The following is a 22,722-nucleotide window of genomic DNA, read 5'->3' as shown; positions in this document are numbered from 1 at the left end:
AATAAAATAAAACAATAAGAGCATGAAGTTAGGCCGGGCGCGGTGGCTCAAGCCTGTAATCCCAGCACTTTGGGAGGCCGAGGCGGGTGGATCACGAGGTCAAGAGATCGAGACCATCCTGGTCAACACGGTGAAACCCCGTCTCTACTAAAGCTACAAAAAATTAGCTGGGCATGGTGGTGCGTGCCTGTAATCCCAGCTGCTCAGGAGGCTGAGGCAGGAGAATTGCCTGAACCCAGGAGGCGGAGGTTGCGGTGAGCCGAGATTGCGCCATTGCACTCCAGCCTGGGAAACAAGAGCGAAACTCCGTCTCAAAAAAAAAAAAAAAAAAAAAAAGAGCATGAAGTTTTATTTTCCCTTAAAAAGAACCAACAATGGGAAACCTGCAGAGTTAGAGGTCCAACAATGGCAGGTGGGGATGAGAGACTAAAAGGAAAAAAACAACCACCATAATGAAGTGCTTGTTTATGCAGTTCTGCGCCCAAACCCGTACCCAACAGGTGTGGGGGCTGAAAAGCAGTGTTGTTTCAAAGCCCTTTGTCGTATATTATCCCCTTTGGCTCCTAACACCTTGTAAAATAGGTCACACGGGTAATATTTCAACTGAAGAATTAAACTTTGTTGTATTGAAAACCACAAAACTAAGATTCACTAGTGTTATAATGGGTAAGACAGGAGGCTGTGGTGTCAGATATAGCTTGAATTCCCACTTCTACTATCAACTATTTATCAGACTTGGAGCTCCCGTGTAGCCCATTCCCTCATCTGTAAAATGAGAACAATGAGTACTTTCTGCATGTTTCCCTTTCCCTCCTCCAAAAGTTCTGCACATTTTTCACTGAGTTCCCAGAAGTTTAATTTGGTTAGACCCAATGTAAACCTTGCCTTGGTCTTTTCTTGGAATGTAAGTCTCCAACTTAACGTGTTCTCTCCCACTACAGGGCGTGAAGCACCAATTGGTCCCTTGCCAGTTGCCAATGTTCCAGCTGTCAGCCACTCCACCAAGTGCCCTTGCAGATGACCCAGTGCAGATCCATGTGACAGGCCTGCCCCCATCCCAGGTGGTGACTCTGAAGGCCTCGCTGAAGGATGAGAAGGGGAATCTGTTTCGGCCCATGGTCTTCTACAGGGCTAATGAGGTCGGTGAGGTGGACCTGGAGCAGGCTCCTGCATTTGGAGGTGACTACATGGGGGTACATCCAATGCACCTCTTTTGGTCCCTGAAGCCTGAGAGGCCTTTCCGGAGGCTGCTCAAGAAGGATGTGATGAACAGCCCCTTTTGGGTCACGCTGGACCTATATGACTCCATTTGTTTTCAAGATTCAGCCACTGTTCAGCCCAAGGCTAGCCAAACTGTGCAGCGCTGGTTCTCAGGTCCTGGGGTGCAGAGGAAGCAGATCCGAGAAGGTCTAGTGCGAGGGGCCCTTTTTCTCCCTCCAGGTGAGATTAATCTTTGGTGATAGAGAAACCAGTGTTAATGTGTATTAGTTTGTTTTCACACTACTGATAAAGGCATACCCGAAACTGGGAACAAAAAGACATTTAATTGGTCTTACAGCTCCACATGGCTGGGGAGGTCTCATAATCATGGTGGAGGGCAAAAGGCACTTCTTACATGGCAGCAACAAGACAGAATGAGGAAGAAGAAAAAGCAGAAACCCCTGATAAACCCATCAGATCTCACTAGACTTATTCACTGTCACGAGAATAGCATGGGAAAGACCAGCCCCCACGATTCACTTACCTCCCCCTAGGTCCCTCCCACAACACATGGGAATTCTGGGAGATACATTCAAGTTGAGGTTTGGCTGGGACGCAGCCAAGCCATATCATAATGGAAATAAAAACAACAAAAGAAGTATCAGGTTATTAGAGAGCCAGTATTTCCTATAAACTTTTAAAATTAATGTGCCTGTGTGTGTGTGTTTGTGTGTGTGTGTAATTAATTTTGCTCACCTTGTATTTTCACAGCTATTTGACCCTTTTTTCACTCTTTCTCACCCTATTTTCTTCTCTCTCTGCACTCTCAGGGGAAGGCCCTTTCCCAGGAGTCGTTGATTTGTTTGGGGATATTGGGGCCCTAATAGAATTTCGGGCCAGTCTTTTGGCTTCCCACGGTTTTGCAGTGCTGGCATTAGCATATTTTGCCTACGAAGACCTGCCTGACAAACTGCAGGAGGTGGACTTGAGATATTTTGAGGAAGCTGCCAACTTGCTACTAGCTCATCCCAAGGTATTTAAAATACTTTCCATTTTACCCTGCAACATTACACATACACACACACAAAGTCACCAATGTCTGCTCTGTTCTACCAACTTGTGCAGACTTGGAGATAGCACAGTTGACAGTTAAATGCAGATATAATAGCTTCCTTGTAAGTTGAGTTGATTTGTGATCAGTTTCGTGATTATTGGCACATAGAAGACAATAAATAAGTGGTGGACATGATATGGTTATGTTTTAGTAGAAAAAAACCAAGACATCTTTAACTTGAAGGGCTTGTAACTTGTTCATAAGTGGCTCTCAAGGCTTTACTGTCACTCATCTCAAATCATGAATTCTCTGGCTTGACAGGTTTTCAAACTTCAGTGATTATTTCTGCAAGGGAATAATGCTGTAGTAAGTCACACTGAAGAGTCCTGAAGCTAAGAACAGTGCAGAAGTTCAATACTAAACCTGAGGTACAGGATCAGGTCAGGAGCACTGGCAAAACTGATTTGACTGCATCATCTGACTAGCTGAATTAGCTCTTTAGTTAGTTTCAGAGCTAGGGGCAGAGTGAAGCATAGAGTAAGTGTCCAATGCTATGAGCCAGGCCAGATGAAGGAATCTGAAAAGGAAGGGTCATTTTAGCACTCTTTGTCAAGTGTGTCCTTCTACTACAGAAAATGTATTTCATGGACCAGTGGCCACAGCATTATCTGGAAGCCTTCAGAAATGCAGAATCTCATTTTTCATCTCTGAATCAGCATACTGCATATTAACAAGATCCCCAGGTGATTCTTAAGCACATTAATGATTGAGAAGGACTGGGATAGTACACTAACCTAGCTTCCTGTAAGAGTTAAATATCACTTGAACTAGGATCTAGTTCTCTTGAGGAGTTCCAAAGTACTGATATTTGTGCTAATGATTAAAAAGAGAAACCCGGAAATAGATATCACAATATCAAGTATCAGGGCTGGTATTCCACTGAGTTTAACTTATTGTTTTGCAAATCAAAATGTTCAAATGTCAGCCGTATCTTATGGATCAACTTAATAATGGTGAAACAATACTGGCTTACATTTGTTGAGTGACTATTTGTTAGACTCTAGGCAAGATTTTATATGCAGTCTCATGTAACATTCACAATAGCCTTATGAAGTACTATCAACAGCAACCTCATTTTTCAGATGAGGAAGCATATTTAAAGTAATGTGTCAAAACTACATAGCCAGTAAGTGACAGAGACAATCCGATAATGTCTTTGCTCCAAACCATTAAATTATCTTTGACTTCCCCAAATATTTCATTCTCTTCGACCCCAACCCTGAAGGGCCTTGACTCTTCTCAAGGAAAGATAGGATATATTTCCTATTTGAACATTATCAACATTTTCATCTTTAGTGTTGAGAAAACATGTAATTTTTCTAAGCTTATTTGAGTGTTTTTAAAAGATTGCCTAAAAAGAATTAAATGCCAACTAAAATGTTTTCAAATTATTTTTTTTTCATTTCTCATGTAACTATTTATGACATTAGCCTGAGGAAAATAAGTCAACTGCAAAAATTCAACTTAGATTTAGATTCAGGAGATAAGCTTCAATTTCTACCTCTGCCTTTTGATAATGTTGTAGCCTTAAGCAAATCTTTTAAGTTTCTTGAATCCAGTTTGGCTATTGGAAAGACCAACTGAGATAATGTGTATAGAGCACTTAGCATACAGTAAACTCCCAAAAAGTCCACTTTGTTATCTTTGCCCATCTATTTTCTTCCCTGTCTTCCCAAGTCTTCAACCAATCACCAAGTGTTTTAAGTTCTCCTCCTGTCTTTTTCAATACATCACACTCTCTTCATCCTCCTTGACATTGTTTTAGCCTACTTATCAATTTCCTACTTCCGGATACAGCCTTCCTCCTTTACTCTCTATTCATCGATCACACGGATGGTTCCCGATTTTCTTGGGGGACATTTTACCCTATCAGATTCTTGGGCCCACTCATACCTATGGAACAGACACTCAAAAAAATTCAGTTTCAGAAAGCTCAAAAAAAAAAATCAGTTTAAAAAAAATCAGATGATTCTGATGACAGGAAGTGCTGGGGGTACAATTGTGAACAAAATAAGCAAACTAGATCTTTAAGTACTTGCTGTTGTTTGTCCAGGGTGCCCTTCCTTTCCTCCTTCATCTTTGAGACCTCTCACGTCCCCTCAGCTCCCTCAGTCTATGAGAGAATGAATGATCCCCTTGTATGAGCTACACCTTTTCCTCTTGGGCTAGGTACTACAATTCAATTATTTATTGAATCCAAGCCTTTTGTCTTTATACTCTCATTGCTTTCAAAATTGGCTGTTGAATTTATGGAGGTAGTAAATACATGGGCAAAAGCTTCATAGCTATAAAATGCTATTTAAATGTGAATTCCACTTACATAATATTTAAGAGAACCTGGGAAACACCCTTTTTTTTTTTCTGGCTAGAGACAATTTTGCTCTTCAGAAAGCTTACCTGGCTCTGTACTGCCAAGTATCACTGGTGCATTAGACTTTTTGCCTTTACAAAACTCTGCAATTGATGAAGTGTTTATTTCTATTGTTTCACTTGAGCCTCATAACAACCTTGAAAAGTCAGTAATAGTATCATCCCTACAAGACATTAAAGCTTATAGAGTGTAAGTGGGTAACGTTCTCAGTCCCAGAAACTGGTAAACCTGGATGCCAGGTCTCGACCTCCTTTGACTCTTTCCATCATACTTGTTTGTTGGCACGCCCAGGACAGCTCTTTCTCAGCTTGTGACCTGTAATAGATTTCCCTTTGTTTTGTGCTTCAGATCCAAAGGCCAGGGATTGGAGTGATCTCCATGTGCAAAGGTGCCAAGATTGGCTTGGCTATGGCATGCTGCCTGAAGTAGGTGGTGGCCACCGTCTGCATTAACGGGACCAACGCCAGCTTTGAAATTCCCCTCAGATACGGGGAACTGGTTGTGACACTCATCCGCTCAGCTCAGGAGCGCCTGCAGGTCCACGTCTCTGGAGCTGCGCGCATCCGCCACTGTAAGGGAGACCCCTGAGATGAGCTCCATCAGCAGAGTGTGCTTCCTGTTGAAATCCAGCCAGGGGTTGGATTCTTTTCATCGTCGGAGAGAGTGACGAATGCCCGGATAGCAGAGCGGGGCGTGGACCAGCTGCGGAGCCACGGCAGAAGCAGCGGGAGGATGCTGGCTTACCCCGGGGCAGGCCACCTCCTAGAGCCGCCCTACGCTCCCTTGTGTTTCGCGTCCTGGAACCCAGGCATTTCAAGGCCCTTGCTCTGGGGAGGAGACCCTGCTGCTCATGCGGCAGCCCAGGAGCACGCCTGGGGGAAGATCCGGAAATTCTTCTGGCAACACCTCATTAAGACCAGAAGCAAACTCTGAGCAAGGGCTGAGTGATGATGGGGTGGGCAGAGGCTGGAGTGCGGGTGGGAGGATGATGATGAGGCTAGAATGAGGTGGGGTGAGGGGGCTCTCCTAGTTTGGCTAGATCCACAGACATCTTGAATCAACTGGAAGGAGGTAAGACACAAATCAAAGGACTGGGCACACATTCATAGGAAGTATTTCTCATAAATTTGTACGTGTTACAAATTTTTGTAAATTGAATTCTACTTTATACAAACTAAGGCACATTATTATTTCAAAATAGTGATACTCTTGCAAACTGTTTTATTGTTGAACAGAGTCACGTTCATTCACTCAGGCTTGAGTGCAGTGGTGAGATCATGGCTCACTGCAGTTTCGAACTCCCAGGCTCAAGCTATCCTCTCAGCCTCCTGAGTCACTGGGACTGCAGGCGTGTATCACCAAGCCTGGCTATTTTTTTTTTTTTTTTTTTTTTTTGAAGAGACAGGATCTTCTTAAGTTGCCCACGCTGACGTTCAACTCCTGACCTCAAGCAATCGTCTTGCCTCTGCCTCCCAAAGTTCTGAGATTAAAGGCATGAGCCACTACACCTGGCCCCTTGCAAATGCAATAATCTTTTATACCCCAGTAAGCAATAGCTTGGGCCAGGCATTGCCAATCTAGATAAATTCCCTAGAACCTCCCAGTGACTGACAGAAACACATTTTCTGTTTAAACTATTTTGAATTGCATTTCTGACACGATATGAAAAGTTCTAAAACCACTATTAAGTATAAACCTTGCTATAGATTTCCAGTAGATTCTTAATTTTTTTTTGGAATAGTGATACTTCTATTTATTCCTAAAATATATATTTACCATTTTAATAAAATTGGATTTTATCAAATGCCTTTGTGGTATTTATTAAAATTAAATGAGTTAATATTGTTAAAGCCATTAGAACAGTGCCTGGCACATAGCAATTACTATTCTAGAGTTAGCCATGATTATTTTCTTAAAGCTTTCCTTCTCAAGTCTGTTAGTGAAGTGAATTACATTTATTAATTGACTCATTTTTCTTATGTATCTAACTTTAATAGATGAATTTCTTGTATTGAGTAATGTGGGTTTTAAAACTTGTTTTAGACCCAATCTGGTCATTTATATTTTCTCAGAATTGCACCCATGTTTTCTAGAACACATTTTTCTCTTACAATTTTTGACATGGCCCCTATTATTTATATGCGTGTTTTCTTTTCCTTCTCAGCCTGATTTGTGAAATATTTCTCTTTTATTGATCTTTTCCAGGGACAGTTTTTGGTTTATTTGTTGGTCAAATTGTTTTTTTACTGATTCATTGAGTTCTGATTTTTAGAAGTAAATTATTTTCTGCTGCCACTTTTGTATTTTTCTGGCTTTGTGATATGCAGTGCTCTCATTTCCTTAATTTCTTAAAAAGTTCTGATTTACTTTTTGTTCCACTTAAACCCAAGACTTATTTTGCAAAAGTACAAAGCATTATCCTGTAAATAATTTGTCATTACTAGGAGGTGGGGAGAAATGTCACTTTGCAATGAAGGAATAAGATTATCACAACCTGAACTCACTGCTTAAATTTAGCACCTGTAAAAGGGGTCAGTGACATTATATGTTTCAGGATGGGATGTAATGTGGGGGACCCAGCATTGCTTAAAACTATTCCTGACAACAGGTTCAGAAATAGTAAAACTAATCCTAGGAGGAGGCTTGAGACTAACCAACCCTTTAATAATTAATTAATAATTACTATGGTATCTGGAGAACAAAGTAAATGTCCCTACAAGTTAACAAACTGATTATGTGTCATTCTATGGGACAACTGCCTTGCTTCTTCAAGTTAATTGCATGAAATAAAGAAAGGCTGGAGTTGCCTGGGGCAATTCAGAACTAAGAGAGACTTGAGACATGTCAACAAAATGCCATGTGCAGCCCTGGTTTGAATAAAGTAACTGTAAAAAGACATTTTGGGGATAATTTGAGAAATATGCATATGGACTGGATATTAAATGATGCTAAGGAATTATCTTGTTCGGTGCAATAATACCATCGTGGTTATATAAAAAAATCACTATTTGGAGATTCATTTTGACATATTTAGCATAATAAAGTGATATCTGGTAATTTAAAATACTATGGGAATATGGCAAAATGTGAATAAGTATTAAGTTTAGATGACAGGTATAGTCAAGTGTGTTATATTATGCTCCCTGTTTTTGTGTGTGACTGCAATTTTTCACAATGAAAAGTTAAAAAAAGAAATATAATCAAGATATTTAGCTTTCTGCTCCAGAAGACAAAAATATTAGTATGTATGACATCTTTTTCTCCATGGCATTCCCCATTAATTTCGGGTTTTTTTAAACAGTAATAACTATGCTTTAATAATTTCCTTGCTCTTTTTTTATTTACAGCAATAACTTCGGCATCCTCGATCTTTCTTACAATTCTTTTTTTTAAAATTCTTGGCTTTACTTTTATTTTGCCATTTGTTCAAAGTACAAGCTATTGAAAAGATTCACATCCATTTGAATCTTAGCATATCTGAAAATTTCTATATTTTGCTCTGACATGTTAATTGTAATTTTTATAGATAAAGAATTTGATGTTAATAATTATTTTCCTTCAGCATTTTGGGGTTTTTTAGTTTTGTGACAATTTTTGTCAAACATAAGTTGATTCTCATTACTTGTGGGATTTTTTTCCTTCTCTCTCTCTGGAAGCTATTTACCATTTTCTCTTTGTTCTGAAATTTCATTAAGCTATGACTAAGGGCAGGTTTATTAGTACTCTTTAAATTTATTTATGGCCCATTTCAAACTGAAAACTTGTTTCTATGTTATAGACTATACGGTGCCCCTCCCAATTTCAGGTGTTGAAACTTAATGTAATGTTAATACTACTACATCACATTAAATTTCAACACCTGAAATTGGGAGGGGACCTATACAAGGTAATAGTCTTAACAGCTGAGGCTTTTAAGAAGCGAGGCGTCCTCCCGTGCGGATGAGATCATGGAGCATTTGGGTGTTTTGCTTTCTGCAACGTGAAGACGTAGGGTTGCTCCCTTCGAGGACTCAGCAAGAAGGCACCATCTTGGAAACAGCGGCTCTCACCAGACAGCTGAACCTGCTGGCACCTGGATTTTGGACTCCTGGTCTCTAGAACTGTGAGAAATACTTTTCTCTGTTTTATAAAGTACCCAGTCGTATGTATTCTGTTATAGCAGCACAAATGGACTAAGACAATCTGTCTTCAGCTTTAGGACATTTGCTTCTGTTAATTATCTGTCCACTTCACCTTTTCTATTTTTTCTGTTCCTTCCTTGGAGCTCCTGTTAAGAGGATTTTGGAGCTTCTGGATTCATTCTCCGTAAATGTTAAGTTTTTCTCCTACTTCGCTCCGTGCTTTCCCCTCATGCATTCTTGGAGAATTTTCCGGTTTAACTTTTCAACCCACTAGTTGTTAAGCTGTATCTGATCTATTTAGCTAACCTCTTGGGTTTTGATGATCATTATTTTTAATTTTCATGATCCATAATTACATCTGAATCTTAAAATCCGTTTTTATAGATATGTCTTCCTTTCTTATTCCTCCTTTTACACATGGCCTTCATGAATACATCCAGGTTCTATTGTGAGTACTGTCATTATATTTAAAAAAACGAACGAACTGGAGTCCCTTATTGGGATCAGCACCACCCAGGCCATACTTGTCAGGGGTCTAATTTCAGCAGAATAAGATGTGTTTTTTTCGGCTTTCTTCTTTGCAAGGTGCTATTGGGATCTTGGCTCCCAGCTCTGCCTCGTAGGCTTAATTTTACCAAATGTACAGAAATTAGTTTTCAAGGTTGTCATACTTAAATCCCTCAAATGGTGAATTAATTCCACAAGTGGTGACTAGTTATTAGTTATTAGATATGAACCTCCTTTGGCCAAGGCCCTGAACCAGCGAAAGCTTTACCAGACAATGGGCAGCTGTGGTGGAGCTGCGCCTGCTCACCTGCAGGCTTAAACCCCACAGCTGCAGAAGAACAAAAACGCCAAAATGAGAAAACGCCTGACTGCAAGATCCCTACAAAGGCAGGGAGAAACTTTTAGCTGTGAAGAGGGGGAATTAAAAGAGAACATCTTTTGTCCAGAACTACATGTAACAAGTCTGTGTGACTTTAGTGAGTCTAGATTTATCCAATCCTGAAATACTAAAAAAATCACTTGAAATTGAAAAAAACCTTTTTTCCTTATAGGACAATTCAATAGAGAAATTACTCTGTGTAACAACATTAAACATCATCCCAAAGGAACAGTTGTTCTCTGTTCCAAAGAATTTGAAGTACATTGATAGATGGACATTCCATTAAGGTTAATAGGGAAATGTAAGCACATGTTTCTTTTAAAGAGAAAGAGAATGGCTTTGAGGAAAAGAGTTTTACCCTCGGACTCTTCCCCTCCACTGATCCCATGGGTTTACTTGGCTTCTTAGGAAAGCCACAAAATGTTGCTTTTTATAGAAGCTGACACACAGGATACCAAAACAAGCCAGGATGAGGACAGAGGCACCAGTTTTGGGAAGTACAAAAGTTAATTTTCCCGGCAGAGTCATTTCTAGTGTTAGAAGCATGTGTGGTGTCACCTGGGTTTCCATGAGAAGTAAAACTGTTAGGGCTCAATGGGCTAGAGAGTAAATCCAAATTCAATTTATTTTCCTTTCCAGCTTTTTGTCTATCACCAGGCTCCTATAAGTTGAAGGAGTCCGATTTGGAAAAGTATTCTCTAGGAAGAAGGTGTTTATTGAAAGCTATGATCCCACCACATACAATCGGGTCTCAAACGCTGTGGAGTCCGCCTCCTGGATATGTTTCATATCTTTCCAACCCTTGTTCTCTTTGTCATTACTGCCCCTACCCTACATCCATCATAATCTTGTTTAGCCCAACCCAATACCCTCTTAATTGATCGTCTCACTTCTCTTGATTTCCTTCAGCTCATTCTACACACAGATGTAGCCCAGACGGACCCTTTAAAAATACAAATCTAACGATGCCATTCTCCTGTTTACTGAAGGCTTCCTGTCCCCTGAGGGCTTCTTACCACTTTAGGATAATTTCAGAGTCTGTAACAAATCCTCCAAGATCTCTGATCTTCAGTACTATTAAATGTCTCTTCCCCATTCACTCACCAGTGGATCTTCAGTTCTTCACAAGTATAAAGCTGTTTCCTGCCCGAGGGCTTTTGTAAGTGCTATTTCCTTGGTCTCATATGCTTTCCCTTATGATTTCTGACTCATTACTTTCTTATTCTGAATAGCCCAACATATATATCACTGCTTTAGAGAAGCCTAACCTGATAACTCTGTCTTCCCTGTCTAAATCAGGAGTCCCTTAAAAACATTTAATTATATATTAAATATTTTATGCGTGTTCCCCTTTTCTTCCACACAACTCTAAGCTTTGTAAGGGTAAGAAATAGGTCTGTTTATTTTGTTGTGTACCTCCAGTTCTTCACATGATCTTATCATATAATAGATGCTCATTAAGTACTTATTGAATAAATGAATGCATGTATCAATCCTGGAACAATCTGAATCTGGAATGAGGATGTGAGCAGGAGATTTGATATTTATTACAAAATCCCTGTAGCAGTATAGGGGATGATAGTAGATGACATACTAGTTCTAGTACCTATCTTGAACTCAACAGAGTGGGAGGAGTATAATGACCATAATATAACCTACTCCTTAAAACAAACTTGGGCAAGCTGGTATTTGATGTGTTTATCTCTAAGATATTGAACACTTTTGAGGGGTTCTGGCAGTTGGATGTAATAAGGAGTCTAATCAGTTTTTTGAAACAAAAATGCCCCTTAGGGTTCTTTCACTCTTTACATTATCCCAGTGATCCCTATTGTCTTGCATTGTGAGGATAGAATTAGTCTGCTTGCATTCTCTGATTCAGTACAGAATACACAGCCTTTCCTGAAGGGCTATATATTCAGCTACGCATAGCCCATCTGTCGATCACAGCCTGATAGGGAGAGCTTTAGAACTTACCAAGAGAGGCACCCACGTGTTTAGCTGTAAGTGCAATTTCCTCACCCTTGTTAGTCCTGCATCTAAAGGTATTCATCTCTCAGCTATCTTCAGGTTCCACTAACGTCCTCTTGATTACCAAATGAGTCACAGTCTCCCTTCAGCCAAAGCAGGAAAAAATCTGGCATCTATTCATGTGTGACAAAAATGTTAACTAAGTGATTTTTTCTCTGTGTCAGGTCATGTTTTTGGCACGGAATAAAAGAAAAAATGAAAGATGTCATAGATAAACATGGGGGCTAACAGCCTCATGAGGTGGCTTATGTCAGTACACCTGGCTAGCCTTTTGTTTCTATTTCCTCCCCAGCTTCCCTCTTCTAGTGAGTCAGACTTCCTCACACACCTGTGGGCTTTCCTTAAAAAGAGAAAAGTTTACTACAGAATTCATTCTCTGAGGCTACAGTCACCACTCGTCCTATTTGGACAGAGGGCTTTGTCCTTGGCAGAAGACACACATGGAGGAGTCTCTAGCCTGAAGAATTTCAAAGGACAAACTTGAGAGATCAGTGTGAGGCCTGTGAAGTATCTTGGGGCTAAAGAGGAAGCAACGCAAAAGTTGCCATGCCATAGTAAGGAGTCAGACTGGCTCAGGGATTCCAGGGGTGTGAGTCCAGAGATGCCCCTTAGCTCCAAGTACACAACGGTGGTGTCTTGGCATGGCTCAGTCATGCATCAACATCTACCAAGTCCAAGGCCAGGAAAATGGAGTTTGTGGCCAAAGCTCCTAGAATACTACAGATAGGTCCCTTTAAAATCAAAACTAGAGGCTGGGTGTGGTGGCTCAGGCCTGTAATCCCAGCACTTTGGGAGGCTGAGGCGGGCTGATCACGAGGTCAGGAGTTCAAGACCAGCCTGGCCAATATAGTGAAACCCCGTCTCTACTAAAATCACAAACATTAGCCGGGTATGGTGGTACATGCCTGTAGTCCCAGCTACTCGGGAGGCTGAGGCAGAATTGCTTGGACCCGGGAGGTGGAGGTTGCAGTGAGCTGGGATCATGCCACTGCATTTCTGCCTGGGAAACAGAGCAAGACTCTGTCTCAAGAAAACCCAAAAAACAACATTGTAAAAAAAAAAATCAAAACTAGAAAGAAGAGTAGAAAGATAACATGACTCACTCTGCCAACTTATGTTCTTAAAATGCTAGCTGGTAGCCGGATCCACTGTGACAAGAAATGGGTAATGTAAAAGTAATTTAGACTGCCAGCATTTTTCCAGCGTGTCTTATGAGCAATCAAATAAAACGAATCCCTCATTGCTTCTTTTTTAAAAATCCTAAAATATGTTTAGAAAAAAAAGTCATTCTGAAATTGCCTGACATTACATGTAGGTAGCTTATACAGGATTGGAGAGCTTGGAGCCTACAAATGATTCCTTCTCACTATTTCCTTTTCTTCCCTTAAGCCAGATAAGTAGGTATATTACACTGAAAACCCATTAAAAGATGTGGGCTTGGTTCAAAGGCATATCTTGATGAAGTGCAGAAAATGAAATCTTGAGTCGGGCAGATCTGGGTGTTAATATCACTGCTGACATGTAGAGTACTACTTTGTCTCTGTCACAGCCTCACTGGGCTCACTTTTGAGAACAGACAGATTAAGTTTGTCAGACTTCACAGCTCAGCACCTAGGACGAATAGAGCCTTAAATATTCTTTGTTCCTTGTCCCCCTCCCAACTGTGGTCAGATATCACCCAGAAGATGTCTGCGACCATTGTGTGTGTGTAGGTAAGCTTAGGCCAGAATGAGATGGTGGATTATGAAAAATGTTAGCAGAGGTAACTTTTGTTACTAAAAACTATTGTCTAACTTTTTATTGACAACTCAGAAGTATCTGTGGGTAGCCTCAAGGTAGAGGAGCATGCTAGGGATCCAGAATGTTTGAGTAGCGTAATAATTTAAAGAATTTTATTTGCCTAAAAGCTCACACACACATGTGGAATTATCTCTGTCATGCCCCCATTAGAATTTATTTCAGCAGACATGGAACTGAACAGTGTAACACTTGAGTTCACTTCATCAAGGCTTTTCAAATACCTTTGTCCAGTGGATGAAGGTTAAAACAAAAGACATGAGCCAGAATACATTTTGTGATAACGTTTTCTTCTCTTTAGAAAAAAAAATATGTACAAAAAAAGCTAAGAAGAGCCAATATGGAAGTGTCAAGAAAACATTCTGATAGGTACAGACAAGAGCTCCCTCTCTCCAAGGAGTTACATATTAGTTATCACCATGCTAGAAAAATGAGATGCAGTTAAAATTCTAGAATAATTAAAAGCCACAAAGTGAAGCTGTTGTTTTGGGGCCCTATGTTGTAGATTCTCTGATTCCCTTTCTGTCAAATAACACTGTGCAAACTGTAAAATACTCATTTTCATATAAAGTCCATACAATATGATATACAAAACTGTTGAGTTGACAGGGAAGGCTGATGTCGGCTGCTTTTTGGAAAAAAGGTGGCAGTGACACCTGCCTGCCAAAGGACATTCCAGAAAGATCTTGAGTTTTTTAGTAGAGGCCATTATCTAGGAAAGAATCATACAACTCCAAATACCCTCCAAATCCAGGATTCTGACAATTTTTTGTGTAACTGGTGACTTTGTTAATATATTACTTTAAACGGTGAATGAAACAACTTGTTAAAAGATCAGAATGCAACATTCTTTTTAAAAACAATTTTTTTTCTACAATTGACTTTAAGATTTGTTACTAACCAACATTGCCCTTCCTGTGGCTCAAAAGTTGGCCTTTCATTAAAATTCAAAAATTATGAAGGAGGCAGAAACTATAGTAATAAAAGTTTAAAGTGAGCTGTTATATTTACTTCTGTGTTTATAAAACCGAGAAAAGATTTGTGTACAAATATCACAAAACAACATCAACCATTGAATAAATGTGGTTCTTCGATGCACGCTTGAACAAGAAAATTTTGTTGGTTTTAAAATTCTGGCATAAATATATTAAAGCTGACCAAAAAAAAAAAAAAAAAATCAGGGCAAGCTACATCACTTCCTCATACAAAAAAATGTACAAAACATTAGCTTCTAACTAGATAAACGTAATATTTGTCATCACAGGCTGACATTGAGCAACTGTGTTTTGAAGTATAGAATTGGAAGGTGATTTTAAAAAATGGTTGTGCCACATCAGTCATCTCAGGTAACTTCGGTCATGGAGGCAGAGTGATTCTGTGGAGCAAACACAAGCAGATACAATCTGAGATTGGGTTGTATGACATGTGCACACTCACTTGTCTCTAAACGGTCTGTTGTTCTGTCTCCTCAGGTGTGCACAGGCTGTTCCCTCCCCTTAATATGCTCTTCCAAGGTTCCTCAAATTCTTACCTCCTTTATTAAAACTGCCCTGATTTTTCATCCAAAATAGGATAATTTCTTCACCGTTTTGTTTTTTTTGAGACAGGGTCACTCTGTCGCCCAGGCTGGAGTGCAGCCTTGACCTGCTGGGCTTGAGTGATCCTCCTTTCTCAGCCTGCCTCCTGAGTAGCAAGGACATTGGGTGCATGCCATCGTGCCTGGCTAACTTTCTTTTTTTTTTTTTTTTTTTTTTGAGACAGAGTTTCGTTCTTGTTACCCAGGCTGGAGTGCCATGGCGCGATCTCGGCTCACTGCAACCTCCGCCTCCTGGGTTCAGGCAATTCTCCTTCCTCAGCCTCCCGAGTAGCTGGGACTACAGGAGCGCGCCACCATGCCCAGCTAATTTTTGTATTTTTAGTAGAGACGGGGTTTCGCCATGTTGACCAGGATGGTCTCGATCTCTTAACCTTGTGATCCACCCACCTCGGCCTCCCAAAGTGCTGGGATTACAGGCGTGAGCCACCGCGCCCGGCCCGCTTGGCTAACTTTCAAATTTTTTGTAGAGACAGTGTCTCGCTATGTTTCCCAGGCTGGTCTCGAACCCCTGGGCTCAACTGACCTTCCTGTCTTGGCCTCACAAAGTACTAGGATTATAGGCACAAGCTACTGTGCAGGGCATCCTCACCTAAACTTGCTCTCAATATAATTCTGTCTTACACTTCAGTATTTTCTAATACAAACATTAAGGACCTCAGAGTAACTTAGCATCTTACACATTTTTAATGTTTTTAATATGAAACAGTTCCAGTTTTTAAAAACTTTCTGTTTTATCCTTTGAGTCATGAGTTACATAAAAGTGAGTTTATTTCAAAATGTATAGACTTTTTTTGGGTTTGTTTTTAGTTAACTTATTTTTTTGTCTAGAGAAAATGTGGTTTACATAATACAGATCCATTAAAATGTTTTTCTTCAGACTTGTATGAGAGCCTTGTACATGATGCATTTTCATAATGTTTCATGTATTTTGAGGAGGGTTATATATAATTGACATCAGATTAACCTTATTGATCATGTGTATCCTTACAATTTTTATTTGCTTATTAATAAGATAAATGTATTACAATCTCCTATGACTGAGGATTCGTTCATTTTCTTGTAATTACATCAAATGCTTTTTTGTCACTGGCTTACTTTTAATTAGTTTTAACTATTAAGCTTCTATGCATGTAATCAACCAGGTGAGGGTAGATATTTAGGTTCTTCTTTTGAGTAAAACGGGCTCTTCACTGTTGACAAGGTTATTTCTGAGTTGCAAAAATTCTCTCTCCATGTTTTCCCTGCCATTACTCCTCTATTCAATCTTGGCTGCCACAATCAGAAGGCTCAAGGATACTTTTTTCTTGCATTGGTGAAAAATAGAAACGTGAGCAGCAGATAGTATCTGCTCCAGGTCCATCAAATAGAAGCATTCAGTTTTTAAAACTACATGTAACCTTCCACTTCTTGCAGACCCAAGGACTTGTCTTATATTTGAACTTAAAACTCAATGCTTTGGGTCTATGAAATTATTAAATACTTTAAAAAATTGTGTCTTTGATCTAATTATTATGGCTTTCATGATTCCTGTTTTTAGAACTCTGGGGATTTACATTATCTTCTTTAGAGCTCAGATACACATTTTAGAAATAGAGTATTTTGTATTTTTCAAGGTACTTCTGTCTGAAATCTTTGTGTAAACTCAGGTTTGGTGCATTTCTTTCCTAAGGCAAAAATATCCTTTTACTTCTATAATATGCTTTCTATTTGAATAGAATATTCAATTTGTTAATATTTCTGTTTGACAAGAATGCAACTGAACAACATTCAGCTGATTGCTTATGTACATTGTGAGCCTGGGGGTGTAGAACATGGATAATTAAGAGTTGGTTGCTTTGGGATCCCAATAACTTTATAGAATCATAAAATAATACTTTGAAAAACTTGACTATTTTTGTTTTTGTAATTGTTTACTTTTTGGTTTATGGTATTTGAGAAAGATTTTAGAAAATGCACCCTGTCTCTATCAGCTATACCAAGGGGAATCACAGAATGCAGATATTCCAATTTGAGTTAATGTTTTAGAGAAGACCAGAGCACTGTGGCTCTGAGGGCTCCATGTGGCACAGGGAAAAGAATGTCTTGGGAGAAAGGGAAAGAGGGTGACGGGTGCCCTCCCCATTCAGTCTTCCCTTTAAGGTGCTTTGAATGGTGGGATGGATTTCATGTGTTTGAATGTGTGCTCTGAAGAGAGGGTCTAATCTCTGATCCCAGAAATCCACTTCCTGGGAAGATGGTTCCGTTCCAAAAATTACGAAGATGTCATTTCTAGTAGAAACCATGGCTGTTGGAGTTGCAAGGGAAGTTCTTGCCCATAGGGGATATTTATTTTGGAAGAACTATAGCTCAGGCCCAATGTATCAGCCCCCTGTAGCATGTTTTCATAGTCCATGCTGGGAGTTGTGGCTTTCAAAAAAGGGATTTTCATTGAATGAAATCACAGACTGTGTAATGTAGGAGAACAGCAGAGCCTTTAGAATTGGATGGGTCTTCATTTAATTTTGACTGGGTGATATTGGGCATATTACTTAAACCTGGTGCCTTACTTTCTTCATCTATAAGGTAGGATATAATAAAACCAATGCAGTATTGTGAATATTAAATGAGATGACTCTCAATAAATGCTAGTTCTCTTTTCTTGACCAACAAATAAAGGGTGTATCTTTCTAACTGGACATGTGGAAACATTTAATACTAAAAGCAGATGGTTGTAGACTTGAATTTTTCACGATTGGTATGGATAGCATAATGTGAGAGGCACTGCTTCGCTTTAGCCTTCTGTAGCTTCATTCTGGCTAGCCTGCAGAAGTCCTGCTCATCGTCTCTCATAAATTTCTACTTTGCCTGGATGGCCAATTAGTGACTGTGGTTAAGTTTGAGGTTCTCGGTTTTGGCTAAAGTGACTACTTTAGGTTTTGGGACAAGTTTGTATTCATTCATGAACATTTATTTCACACCTTGTGATGCCAGGAAATACGGTTTATAGGGTCCTGATTGTCACAGAGCCCCAAGTCTTTGGAGGAGGCAGACATGAGGGAACACTTGGCTTTAATTAAGAGCGACAATCACGAGAGGCCTGGAGGGAGCTTTGGCCCAAGCGTGGTGTTCAGGCAAGTCCTCAAACTATCCATATGTGGTAACAACCATTGCCACTAAGATCTATTGATGGGCTTCAGAGAAATCCAGCTACTACCTGTAAACAACGAATAAATATCTATTTCAAGAATACTTTAGCTTGTGAATAGCGATTTTTGAAACTCTTTTTAGCACTTCATTTTTGAATTTAAGTAGAATCCTCCAAAATAGAGCCTGGACATCTCTAGGTCTGATCAACAATCAATGGTCCTGAGAACGAAGAGGGAAAGAAAGCTGGGGACAAAGGCTGACTGAGGTCATGCTTGAGCAGTGCTGGGCAGAAGGAAGGGGTGTGCAAAAGGGGTGTTCTTGCATCAGGATATTCAGGGGACAGCATTTACAAGGACACAGACTGACACGTCTGTGGAACTCAGCAAATATTTTGTTTCTTTTTAAAGTTCACTTGTTGTCATTTTGCTCCCCCCCCCCCACCAATAGAGACCTGCTCTGACTTTACTAAATACAAGGATTGTAATTAGGGAACAAAAGTTAGAGAGATTCTATTTTATCATTTCATTACAAGGTATAGCTATTTAGCTAATTTGATATTTAACCGGTAGCAACAGGCTGTATATAAATCATCCAGAAATATTTTTGTTAACATTGTATTTCTAGACCAAGTCAAAATGTTCGCCTTAATACAAGTTAAAGAAAAACAAACAAAACAGCAATACTTGGTACTGTGTTAAGGGAGAACATTAAATATTTTTCCCAAAATGGAGATACTCCCCGCTCACCCGGTTCATTAATAATAATAGAAAGATTTAATTAAAGGTAAAAAGGCATAGGGTATTGAGACCAGCCTGGCCAATATGGTACAAACCTATCTCCACTAAAAATTCAAAAAATTAGCTGGGTGTCATGGTGCACACCTGTAGCCCCAGCTACTTGGCAGGCTGAGGCGGGGGAATCGCTTGAATGGGAAAGGTGGAGGTTGCAGTGAGCCGAGTTCACACCACTGCACTCCAGTCTGGGAAACAGAGTGAGACTCCATCCCAGTGAAACAAAAAGCATAGGGTAGCTTGTCTTAGAGAGATGTGATAGTTAATAATCTTTAAATAATGAAAACATTATTTTATACTGCACTGATATGAAATACATGATAATCCAAAGGGAAATGAGTTGCTTTTCCCTTACATCTTCTATAAAAATGGCTGAGTAGGAAAATGCCAAATACAAACAAGATTTCAGGATAAATAGAATATTACAGGAAATCAACACGATAGCAGGGCTCAGCTACCTGGAAAAGATGACATGCTAATGAAAACCATATTATTAGTTGTTCCCTATCTGCTTAAAAAACTCCTACTCATCCCACCTTTCCCACTTGCCACCCATAGGGCCTTGGGCAGGTAATCTACCATCACTCTCTTCAGGTTTGTTTGTTTTGTTTTGTTTTGTCTTGAGACAGAGTCTCACTCTATCACTCCCACTAGAGTGCAGTGGTGGGGTCACGGCTCACTGTTGCCTTAATCTCCCACGCTCGAGCGCTCCTCCCACCTCAGCCTCCAGAGTAGCTGGGACCACAGGCATGTGCTACTATGCCCAGCTAATTTTTGAATTTTTTTAGTAGAGATAGGGTTTCGCCATGTTGCCCAGTGTGGTCTCAAACTCCTGGGCTCAAGCGATCTGCCTGCCTTGGCCTCCCAAAGTGCTGGGATTATAGGCATGAGCCACCATGCTCAGCCTGTATTCTGTATTCTTATCTTTTTCTGTGAAATGTGAATCACAGAATCTTTTCAATAGGATGGTTGTTCAAGTAATAATATATTTGTAAAGCACCTAGCAATTGTCCTGGGCAAAATTAAGTGCTTCATATCATCTGTCCAGGCCCCTTTAGGTTGGCAAGTCTTCTTCCTGGCTTTCCCTGTCTTCTCAGACAGAGTAGACATTTTTCCCCTTCATTTGTATTCACACAGCACTTTGTGGACTGATTCAGCGTGTCATATTATGACTACCTATTTATAGCCACCTTTCCTGATCATCTGTGAATTATTTATTTATTCATTCATTTTCATTTAGTAGAGATGGGGACTTATTACATTGACCAGGTTGGTCTCCAACTCTTGGCTTCAAGCAATCCTCCCACCTTGGCCTCCAAAAGTGCTAGGATTACAGGTGTGAGTCACCGTGCCTGCCTCTCATCTGTACTATTTGAGGGCAAGGACTGTATCCAGTTATTTTTTGTATCCCTGGTATGATACAGTTTCTGTTGCAGAGAAACGGATCAAAGTACTGTTGCATGAATTTTTGTCACAAAAACAGTTTCCTAAGGGACATTTAGTAGCCTTTTTAAATGTGCCCCCAGCTTACATCACCTTGTATAATGCATCCTTTTTCTTTCCAAATATTGTCCTAGTTATTAAGTCAAATTGGTTTTCCATATGATTAGTCCAAATTTCATAAATGACATTATGTTATAGGTCAAAGTACCCTGAAACAGCTGGGGTTTATGTGAGACATGACTAAGAACTCTCTAAGGATTCAAGATTGCCAACCCCCAGAATAAATACAAGAATAACTTAGAGGAAAAAGTAAAGACTGCCTTTCGTGAGGGCCTTTACAATAAATGAATCAGATTGTCATTGAGGCTGGGTAGATAGAGTGGTATCAATGGATTGATACTGACCACCCAAAGTGTTCAGCCTGTGGGTTGGGTTGGCTAAAACTGCTTTACCATACCTGTGCACTTAAGGTTTCCAGAGGGCTTTCTATCCTTGGGAAAGCCATTAGGGGTACTCCACGGGGATCCTCAGGTTTGGGTTTGGAAGGAGATCCTTGTGCTCCTTTAAAGTTATGAACCACACACATTCCCTGCAGGATGAGGGGGGGGAAAAGAATGGGATCAGACAGCAGCCATCAATGCCTGGCCTTTCCCCTTGAATATCATCACCCGAGTGACCTTCTTCCTTTGGGGGGGGGGAAGGGACTATGGGAAGTACCGTGGAAGCATGTGTTTAATCACCAGAGGACCAGTAATAATCACTCCCCACCCCACTGGGCCCATTTTCTCACCTGTAAAATAAGAATAGTGACACCTACTTCATAGATTTGTAATGATTAAAGACACGGTAAATGCAAATCACCTCATAATAACATCTAAAATCCGTTGAGGGCCACTCTGTGTCTGGCACGACCCTGAGGATTATATCTGATTTCACTTAACCCACCCATCAATTTCATAAAGGAAGTACTATTATCTCCAGTCTAGTTAGTGGGGCACAAGGAAGTTAGGTAACTTGCCCAAGGTCACACAGAGATTGAAACTCTAGAGCCCCTACATCATAGCTTTATACTATTTTGCCCCTTAAGAAGTGCCAAACATATAGCAAGCATTCAGCCTGTTAGCTGGTCTTTAACTCTTACCTTAGATCGTCATCCTCAAATTATGACTATTTGCTTGAGATTAGATAACTCTTTAGTTTTCTTTTATTGCTTCCATTTAAAAACTTGCCCTGTAAGTTACTGCCCACTTTTCTGTTTCCTGCTGAGGTCTCTTCATAACTGACTCTACCATCTTCCCTGCTCTTCTGTTTTGTTTTGTTTGCCCAAGAAGCAGCCTCCTTTTCCCTCCTCTTTCCACTTTCTTTGTTTCTTCATCCAGCATCTTCGAATCTTTCCTGCTGTTCTTCAAACCCTGTAGTCCGTTGGCATGCATCTTCTCTACCTGGCTCACCTCCATCTCACTCTCACACTCTTTCACTCCCCTCATCAGGAAACGGGAGCAGGGGGAACATGTAGAAACTCTGGCGTGAAGAGACCCAGGTCTTGCTGCTGGTTATTTGTTGGGTGGCTGTTGGGCAAGTTACTTACCTTTAAGCCTAATTTTCCTCATCTATAGAATGAGAGTAAAACTATTGTTCGAGTTGCCCTGGGAGCACTTGATTAGATGTATATAAAGCATACAGCATGTGGTCCCTGCTTTACTAATAACTTACTTCCCCTTTCCCCCACATTCCGCCTCATGGGAAACACAAACAGAAAGCACTATTGAACATTTGCAGGTGATCTGCTGCCATTCTCAGTGTTTGCCTTCTCTCTCTTTCTGTCTCCTCTTCAAGTCTCTGCTTTGGAATGCCTCCAGCCTCCTCCAGAACATCCTTCCCCTCCCATTTCCCAGCTTTGTGTGTGTCTGTGAGGTGTGTTCACAGGCATGTGCAGACATGGGGGGGTCTCTCATTCCAGAGCAATTCAACCACAGATCTGGGTCTTATATAAAGGCCATTTGTGGGAAAACACATTTTGTCATCAATTGGGAAGTCACTTGAAAGCACAAGCAGACCAAATAGTTACTGAGTGGTGAGAAACGGCTGCATGTTAGGGAGAGAAAACAAGTTTAATGTTGAGCAGAACTTGTGGGGATTCAGCAAACTCCAAATGTCATCCCACAAAGACCCTACAAAATTGCTTGGACAGTCAGAAAGGCTCTTCCTTTCTAACTGGGGATGGCTGGCTTCAGAACTGATGGATAGC

At 40.3% G+C, this 22,722-nt stretch overlaps 1 protein-coding gene and 1 pseudogene across 1 annotated transcript in view; one reads left to right on the top strand and one right to left on the bottom strand.

Annotated features, from left to right (window-relative positions):
• The first annotated feature begins 332 nt into the window (after positions 1 to 332).
• Positions 333 to 6,009, top strand: LOC116524780 (annotated as a pseudogene).
• A 7,777-nt stretch (positions 6,010 to 13,786) lies between these two features.
• PLPPR1 (phospholipid phosphatase related 1) overlaps positions 13,787 to 22,722 on the bottom strand; it is a 301,254-nt gene continuing 292,318 nt past the window's right edge. The window contains exons 7-8 of the mRNA XM_032240206.1: positions 20,932 to 21,063; positions 13,787 to 14,892 (exon numbers count right to left, since the gene is read on the bottom strand). Coding sequence (XP_032096097.1) covers positions 14,860 to 14,892; positions 20,932 to 21,063 — 165 coding nt within the window. The 3' untranslated portion in view covers positions 13,787 to 14,859. The remainder of the gene's footprint in view (positions 14,893 to 20,931; positions 21,064 to 22,722) is intronic.

The sequence above is a fragment of the Sapajus apella genome, unplaced genomic scaffold (assembly GCF_009761245.1).
Source record: "Sapajus apella isolate SASKATOON/1434 unplaced genomic scaffold, GSC_monkey_1.0 scaffold46, whole genome shotgun sequence".
In the NCBI taxonomy this organism is placed as follows: Eukaryota; Metazoa; Chordata; class Mammalia; order Primates; family Cebidae; genus Sapajus; species Sapajus apella.
Note: the sequence above shows the minus strand (reverse complement) of the source record. Positions and strands in the feature narration are given on the sequence as shown.